The 8,585-nt window shown below is 45.6% G+C and overlaps 1 protein-coding gene across 1 annotated transcript; it reads left to right on the forward strand.

Moving 5' to 3' along the window:
• The first annotated feature begins 119 nt into the window (after positions 1-119).
• On the forward strand, positions 120-7,888 carry LOC121446097 (coiled-coil-helix-coiled-coil-helix domain-containing protein 2). The gene is made up of 4 exons (XM_041648486.1): positions 120-276; positions 5,115-5,367; positions 6,965-7,115; positions 7,661-7,888. The coding sequence occupies exons 1-4, from the start codon at positions 227-229 to the stop codon at positions 7,669-7,671; spliced, it is 465 nt and encodes a 154-aa protein (XP_041504420.1). The 5' UTR covers positions 120-226; the 3' UTR covers positions 7,672-7,888.
• Positions 7,889-8,585: the final 697 nt, after the last annotated feature.

Below are 8,585 nucleotides of genomic sequence, written 5' to 3' on the forward strand. Positions count from 1 at the left end.
CAACCTCTTGACTTCCCGGCGTGTGACGCAGCACCCTGGCGTTTCCCGTTACTGACGTCTGGATCTTCCAATGACTTTCAGCGCTCCTGCACCTCCGGAGCGCTGATTGGTTTCCCTCTGAGAACCCGCCTCCCCTCTTCCGCTCTCCTTGGTAGAGAAGTTGCTGGACGCTCGTCGGCGTTTCGCAGTTCATAGTCTTTGGACTCCGAGTGTGTGAGCACCTAAGATGCCGCGTGGAAGCCGAAGCCGCTCTTCCCGGGTGGCCCCTCCGGCCAGGTGAGACCCTCCTTAGGGGTGGGGACTGAACGCGGGCCGCCAGGGCGTAGGTAGTGGGCGGCCGGCGGGTGGTGAGACGGTGCGAGCGTTCGGGCAGGGATCCGCTCCTGGGGAAGAGGGCGCCTCGAGAACGGGGACGCGCTCTCTGCATTACGGAAGAGGACGCTAAGGCCCGACCTTTGCCCTAGACTGCTTGCGGCAAAGGCCTTAGAAGACATAGTCAACAAAGAGGCGAGGAAAAATTTATTTATGTGAAGGTCCTGAGGTGGTTTTGTTTTACTGTGTTTTTGAGGTCCTCGGGCTAACCTTGGACTTCATGTGGGCCTGGCTGGCGTTCCTTGATTTTCTTGACTCCGCTTCCCGACGGCTGGTCTTTAGAAAAATAAATAAATAAATTTTGTCAATGTACGGGCCCTCGTGTGGTGAGCCGAATATTCAGAGTTCTCTCCTTCCACCACTTTGAACCAGAATATTTTACACTTAGTGGTAATCGCTCAATTGAGACAGCTCCGCGGCCCACGTGAAAATAAGTAGGAAATTGTTGACAACTTCCAGATTTTTAGGGAATAAAATCGTAGAAAATTAACAATTGTTGCCTTACTAGGAGGAACCTGAGGTCTGTCTATATGGTAGGGAAATGCCCCGTCCCACCAAGATCGTCCCCCAAACCACTGTCTCCCCAAAGACATGAGTTGTCACCAGTTCAAGGCTACCCATGAAGAAACCCTGTCTCCAAGAACTAAGAGGAATTAGGTTGATAAAAGTTGCCGTTAAGATAGGTCACTTCACCTGAATCTTTCTCTTTGATTTGGATTGGTTTCACTGTGGCCCTGGCTGTCCTGGAACTCACAGAGATACACCTGCCTCTGCCTCCTGAATACTGGGATTAAAGGTATGGGCCACGATCTTTGCCATACCCAGCAGCTTTCATCTTTTTTGATTGGTAAAATGAAGGCCTTGATGTACATTCTAAACATTACCTCATGACTGTCGTGGATTTTGTTGACTTTTGGCTGTCTTTCTATATTGTCCAAGCTGGCCCTAAAGTCATGTGCTAATGATCTTGTCCCCTCGCTGGATTAGGGATTATTTGCTTTCTATATATTTTCTCTTCCTACTTTAGTCAACCAGGGTCTCATGCCTGCTAGGAAAATGTTTGTTAACCCAAATTCTAAATCTAAATCTGTTTGTGTGCCTGTGTGAAGGTCACAGGGCAACTTGTGGGAGTTGCTTATTTCCTTCCTTGTGGACTCCAGGAATTGAACTGAGGTTGGCAGGCATGGCAGCAAGCACCTTTCACCTGGAAGTATTTCATCAGCTCTCAAGCTCTCTTTCTTTCTTTCTTTCTTTCTTTCTTTATTTATTTATTTATTTTCTTTATTTTCTGGCACAGAGTTTCTCTGTGCGCTGGTTGTCCTGGAACTCACTATGTAGACTAGGTTGGCCTAGAACTAGAGAAATCCACCTGCCTCTGCCTTCAGAGTGCTGGAATTAAAGGTGTGCACTACCACATCTGGCTTAAATTCTAAATCTTTTTGTTTTTCTTTTCTTTTTTTCTTTTTTTTTTTAAAGATTTATTTATTTATTATGTATACAACATTCCTGCAATGTATGTTTGTATGCCAGAAGAGGGCTCCAGATCTCATTATAGATGGTTGTGAGCTACCATGTGGTTGCTGGGAATTGAACTCAGGACCTCTGGAAGAGCAATCAGTGCTCTTAACCTCTGAGCCATCTCTCCAGCCCCCTTCTTTTTTGTTAAGTGAGTTTGTGAGCCTTGGGAGGTCAGAGCTGTCAGATGACCTGGAGCTAGGATTTGCAGTGGGTGGTTAAGAGCTGCTGGGAACCGAACTTGGGCTTGTGGAAGAAGAGTTTAACTGTTGAGGCGAGGCAGTTCTCTCCCTTTCCAACTTAAAGCTGATGTTTTAGGAGTATTGGAATAACTGTTCTTTAAAGATACTGTGAACCATGTGTATATATGAAAATATTTTTTTTAAAAAAGGACAAAATAGTTTATACTTGGTTTTTAAAACTTCTACAATCCTGGTGGTGGTGCACACTTCTGATCCCAGCACTCCAGAGGAGGGGGAAGATGGATCTTATGAGTTTGAGGCCAGCCTCGTCTACAGAGCCAATTCTAGAACAACCAGGTTACACAAAGAAAACCCTGTCTTGGGGGAGGGTGACAAAATGGGACGATGGACCTTACCCAAAAGATTAAAGAGACAAAATGTTGTATATGTATATATAAGAGGCACAGTTTTGGGCTGGAGAGATGGCTCAGAGGTTAAGAGCACTGCCTGCTCTTCCAAAGGTCCTGAGTTCAATTCCCAGCAACCACATGGTGGCGCACAACCATTTGTAATGGGGTCTGGTACCCTCTTCCGGCTTGCAGGCATACAGACAGACAGAATATTGTATACATAATAAATAAATAAATTTTTTTTTCAAAAAAGAGTACACAGTATGTACATGAGAGGCACAGTGTTGCTTCTATATGTACATGAGAGGCACAGTGTTAATGAGAACAAGTTTCTGTAGTCTTCTCGCATGTGGATGGTGTGGAGAGTTAAAGGTTTCAAATGATGCCAGGCAGTTGTAGCACACAGATTTAAACTCCAGCGACTGGGAGAGAAGATGAGTTCCAGGACAGCCAGGGCCACACACAAAACCTGTCAAAAAAAACAAACAAAAAATGATTTAAAGGCTGGAAGGTTGGCTTTATCGTTAAGAACACTGGCTGATGATCTTTCTCAGGACCCAGGTTTGATTCCCAGCAACTCTAGGTCCAAGTGATTGAAAACTCTTTTGGCACGCAGGTGGTACACAGACATACATGCATGTAAACAATCATAAAATAAGATAGATTTAAAATGAAGCGAGGCAGGGTGAAAATCCTTGTAATCCCAGTACTGGGTGAGGCTGGTATAGGATTCCTAGGTAGAGCTTGCTCTTGTTTTGGCTAGGGCATTTATTTAATTTTTGGTTGGTTGGTTTTTGTTTTTATTTTTTGAGAGGAGAATATCCTTTAAAATCACATTGTAGAGCAAGGATGACAGAAGATATACCAAAGTATGGTGAAAACCCGAAGGCTCAGCCTACAGCAAGAGCTACCAGCAACTGAGGAATGCCCAGAGCAGGAGAGATAAGTCTTCCCTAGCGAGGACACACCCTTTAGTTACCCAATACCAAGAGGTCAGCCACTACCGCCCAGCCTGAAATACTGTTGTACAAGCAGCAGCTGTTTAATATTTGAATAATCTTTCAGGCAGCTATTGCCTGTGAATGGGTATGTCCAAATGAAATAGGGATGTGAGCCTTGGAAGGCCAGAGGTGTCAGGTGGCTTAGATCTGAGTTTCACTGTGGGCAGTTAAGAGTTGCTGGGAAGCCGGGCGGCGGTGGCGCACGCCTTTAATTCCAGCACTTGGGAGGCAGAGGCAGGCGGATCTCTGTGAGTTCGAGACCAACCTGGTCTACGAAAAAAAAGAGTTACTGGGAACTGAACTTGTGCTCTGTGGAAGAACAGCGTGCAAGTCTTAACTCTTGAGCAATCCCTCCGTCTTACTTTTTAACCCTTTTTTTTTGTTTTGTTTTGTTTTTTAAGATAGGGCTTCTCTGTGTGGCATTTGTTGTCTTGGAACTCACCCTATAGACCAGGCTGGCTGTGAACGCAGAGATCCTCCTGCCTCTGCCTCATGAGTGCTGGGATTAAAGTGCACCACCACAGCCCTTTCTAACTCTTAAGGTTTTTGATTTTATGAAGTATTGTAATAACTTTTTAAAAGATACTGTGAGCCATGTGGATACATGAAAATCGTTACAAAAAGGACAAAATAGTATATGCTTGGTTGTTAAAACCTTAACAGAAGATTAAAGAGGTACATCAGTGTTTATATGCAGCAATTGGAAACAGTTTCTGTAGCCTTCCTGCGTGGGTTTGGTATGTCGGGTTAGAGATTTAAAATGAGGCTGGAAAGTTGTCTTTACAGTTAAGAGAACTGAGTGACCTTCCAGAGGACACAGGTTTGATGCCCAGCACCCACATGACCCCTCAAAACCATCTGTAACTCTAGGTCCAGGTGATCTAAAGGCCTCTTCTGGCATACAAGTGGTACACAGACATACATGCATGTAAACAATTATAAAATAAGATTTAAAATGAAGCGAGGCAGGGTGAAAATGCTTGTAATCCCAGTACTAGGTGAGGCTGGTATAGGATTCGTAGGTAGAGCTCACTCTTGTTTTGGCTAGGGCATTTATTTAATTTTTGGTTGGTTGGTTTTTGTTTTTATTTTTTGAGAGGAGAGTATCCTTTAAAATCACGCTGTAGAACAAGGATGACAGTAGATATGCCAAAGTATGGTGAAAACCCGAAGGCTCAGCCTACAGCAGGAGCTACCAGCAACTGAGGAATGCCCAGAGCAGGAGTTCAAGGCCAGCCTGGTCTGCAGAGAGAGTTCCAGGACAGGCTCCAAAGCTACAAAGAGACCCTGTCTTAAAAAACCAAAAACAAACAAAAAGAATGTATGTGTATACACATAAACGCATCTAATAACAGTTAATGAAAAAAGTTTGCAGTCAGTCAAGGAGGGGCATATGGGAGGGGGGAAAGAAAAGAGGGGAGTGTTGCAGTTTTTATTCTTTGAAAAAATAATAATGTAGAAGGAGGAGAAATGACTGTGTAGGGTGACCTTGGCCTGTTGATTTTTCTGTCTCTTCCATCCCGGTGCTGGCATTACAGGTGTGTGCCTCAGAACCTGGCTTGGTTCACTTCTTCAGTAACTTCCAGAGCCATTTGGAACTGGGAGCTGATGAGTTTGGTTCTTTTCTTTCCTAGCCGGGCCCCTCAGATGAGACCTGCTCCCAGACAAGCGCCTGCAGCTCATCCTCCAGCAACAGCGACTGCACCATCTGCAGTTGGCTCACCTGCTGCTGCACCCCGGCAGCCAGGCCTGATGGCCCAGATGGCGACCACTGCAGCCGGTGTGGCTGTGGGCTCTGCAGTGGGCCACACCCTGGGTCATGCCGTCACTGGGGCCTTCAGTGGAGGTGGCAGTGCTGAGCCTGCGAGGCCTGACATCACTTACCAGGTAGGATCTGGGGCTGCTTTTCCTCTGTGTGCTTGTGTCTTCGGAGAGAACTTGGCAGCTGGTAAACATCTTTTACGTAGTGCCCTGTGTTTAATTTTAGGAATGCAGTACAAAGTGGTGCTTCCCCACCCCCTTTAAAGTAGGGGTTTGCTGGGCTATGGTTCAGTGAGTAAGCACTTACTCTGAAGCCGTGCGGACCTGAGTTCAAAGCCCGTGAACCCACAGAGTCAGGCATAGCCATGCATATCTGCATCTCCTGCATTGTGGAGGGAGATGAGCAGATCCACAGCTTGGCAGCTGGCAGTTGAGATGAAATGACGGGTTTCAGTGAGAGCTCTGTCTCAGGGCAGTAGGATGGAGAGTGGTAGAGGGAAGAACCCATGTCTTGATTGGGCTCCTGTGGGCACACCCATTCACACACTCGTGTGCGAGCATCACACACATAGTGTGGTTTGAGTTAGACCCTTAGGCGAGCACCAGTAAGTAGAGCAGACTGGAATTATATAACAGTCCAGCCCAACTTACTGGTAAGATGGCCATTTTCCCTCTAGGTGATTTTGTTTTTGAGAGAATCTGACTCAAGATGACCTTGAACTTACAGCAATCCTGCCTTGGCATTAAGAGTTTATCTTGGCTACACTGGATTCCTATGCTTCACTTGGAGACAGTCTTCAGTGTGTGACCGAAGCTGGCTCCAAGCTTGTAGCTGTCTCCTTGGTTGGCTTCTCAAGGATTGGAGTTACAGCCATGAGGCCTTGCCTTTCAGTTCAGTCTCTGTTACATAATCACAAGTCCTGTTGACGGCCTGTGACCCCTGACCTGATAGTTTTTGCCCTCTTGTGGATCTGTGGATTTTGTGTGTACTAAGAAGCATGTAATCTCTTGAAATCTGGTGCACTTGAAGTTCTCGTCCATGTCTTTCCAGTAATGATCCTATTTTTCTTTAAGAATGGCCTTTTTTTTGTATGTTGTGGTGTTGGGGTTCAGTCCCTGGGCAAAGCACACATACTATTAGGTTCCTAGCCAGGTTTGTTGTTTGTTTTGATAAAACTTGTTGGGGACTGTGGACCCCCAGATTCTGAATTTCCTGTGCCAGAGTAATCAGCTTGTCTTTCCTATGCTTGCAGCTGCTTAGAGTACAAGCCTGACGGCAGGGGCGTGGTTTCTGGTGGGTCGGCAACTGAAAGGTCCCGAGAGCTGGGCTGCGGCCAGAGCACTATATAAGCTGCCCCTGAGCACAATAAAGGGGCCATTCTTATTTCAAGGATGACCTGAGTCTGTGTGTGTGTGTGTATTTCAACCTCCAACCCCTTGCCCGACTCACTCCATACTGTAGTGCAGTCGCTAAAAGAACTTGTTTGTGTGTGTGTGACCTTTGGTGTCCTGTAACTAGTTCTGTAGGACAGGTTGATCTAGAACTCAGAGATCCACCTGTCTATACCTCTGAGTGCTGGGATTAAAGTTGTACACTACCACCTCCTGGCTCTGGTTTGGTTTGGTTTAGTTTTTTCTTTTTTGTGTTTACAGTGTTAGGATCAAGTCCAGAGCCTTGTGTGTACCAAGCCAACTTCTCATACCTAATGTTGTGTCTTGGCAGGAGCCTCAGGGAGCCCAGGTGATGAACCAGCAGTCTTTTGGACCTTGCTCTCTTGAGATCAAACAGTTCCTGGAGTGTGCCCAGAACCAGAGTGACGTCAAACTCTGCGAGGGCTTCAACGAAGTGCTGAGGCAGTGCAGAATTGCAAATGGTAGGTGACCTGTCATCTTCCCCGAGGTTGATAGTTGTGGAGTGAAGACTCCAAGTAGAGCTCCTGATTGGAATAACTGGAGGGTTGGCAGCCACAGTGGTTCTGTAGTTTCCCTCGTAATTTTAGCAGTTCCCTGACTCACTACAGTGCTTGGTTTCGTTTTCCCAGACAATGGGGGAGAGAGGTGATGCTTGTCCAAAATTAGAACTCTTTTTTTTTTTTTAATTTTTTATTTTTTTGGTTTTTTTTGAGACAGGGTTTCACTGTAGCTTTGGAGCCTCTCCTGGAACTAGCTCTTGTAGACCAGTCTGGCCTCTAATTCACAGAGATCCCCCTGCCTCTGCCTCTTTGAGTGCTGAGATGATTAGAACTCTTTAGCTAAATTTCTGCTTCAGGCCTTTTCTCTAAAAATACATACACCAATCTTCATCGTGGTAAGGCTGGGATTGAGGTTTGATTGAAGGAAAACTTAATTGTCTTGGAAAGGTAAACAGTGTATCTGGGCATTGTTGGTTGTCGTCTGACTTAACCTTTTCTTTTAACAGGTTTAATGTAATCAAGAAGTTTAAACTGAAGAAATTCAAGTGGGCCCTACATAATAGTGCATGTGTGGACCCTGAGCAAACTTATTCCTAACAGCTCCATTAGGAGTTCTAACTGTATAGATATTATTCCCTGAGGCTCATAGTGTTGGGGATTGGGCAAGTGTTGGCCTCCTTGAACCAACTGTATTGGTTTTTTGTGAGTTAACGAAAATAAAACTTTTATTCTGAGGTGTGGTAGTTGTCCTTATTGTGGGGTCATGGGTTTCGTGTGCTTGCTCAACATAATAGAGTTTGTACAAGGACACAACTATATCAGCACGTCTTTTGATTTGTCTAGTCTAGTGGTTCTCAACCCTCCTAATGCTGGACCCTTCAGTACACTTCCTTATGTTATGGAGACCCCCAGGCATAAGATTAATTCAGCTGCTACTTCATAAAGCTCATTGTCAATCATGCTGCTCATTTATGGTTTTAGCTCTTCCAGGGTCCCATAAACTTGTACTTGGTGCGTAGCAATGTGAAATCCTGCAGGCAAGCACACCCATCGAGGATCACTTTTTTTATTACTATGGCAAAGACATCCTGTGCCTCACTGGTCAGACAGAGCATGGCCTTACACTGCTTAGGGTGGGGTGGTTAGAGACGGGTTCTCTGTAGTTGTGGAGACTGTCCTGGAACTCACTCTGTAGCCCAGGCTGGCCTCGAATTCACAGAGATCCACCACTGCCCAGCTTCACACTCTTTTTTTTCTTTTTTTAAATTTATTTATTATGTATACAGTGTTCTGCCTGCAGGTAGACATGCAGGCCAGAAGAGGGCACCAGATCTCATTACAGTTGGTTGTGAACCACCATGTGGTTGCTGGGAATTGAACTCAGGACCTCTGGAAGAGCAGCCAGTGCTCTTAACCACTGAACCAACTCCC

Source organism: Microtus oregoni, unplaced genomic scaffold, assembly GCF_018167655.1.
Source record: "Microtus oregoni isolate MIOR12 unplaced genomic scaffold, Mior012 000003F_ref0000135, whole genome shotgun sequence".
NCBI lineage: Eukaryota > Metazoa > Chordata > Mammalia > Rodentia > Cricetidae > Microtus > Microtus oregoni.

What these genes read in the sequence shown, in the direction of transcription:
- LOC121446097 (XM_041648486.1), top strand. Translation starts at nt 227, where the DNA reads ATGCCGCGTGGAAGCCGAAGCCGCTCTTCCCGGGTGGCCCCTCCGGCC. An exon ending in CGGGTGGCCCCTCCGGCCAG is followed by an intron (nt 277 to 5,114) that starts GTGAGACCCTCC and finishes TTTCTTTCCTAG; the next exon opens with CCGGGCCCCTCAGATGAGAC. An exon ending in GGCCTGACATCACTTACCAG is followed by an intron (nt 5,368 to 6,964) that starts GTAGGATCTGGG and finishes GTGTCTTGGCAG; the next exon opens with GAGCCTCAGGGAGCCCAGGT.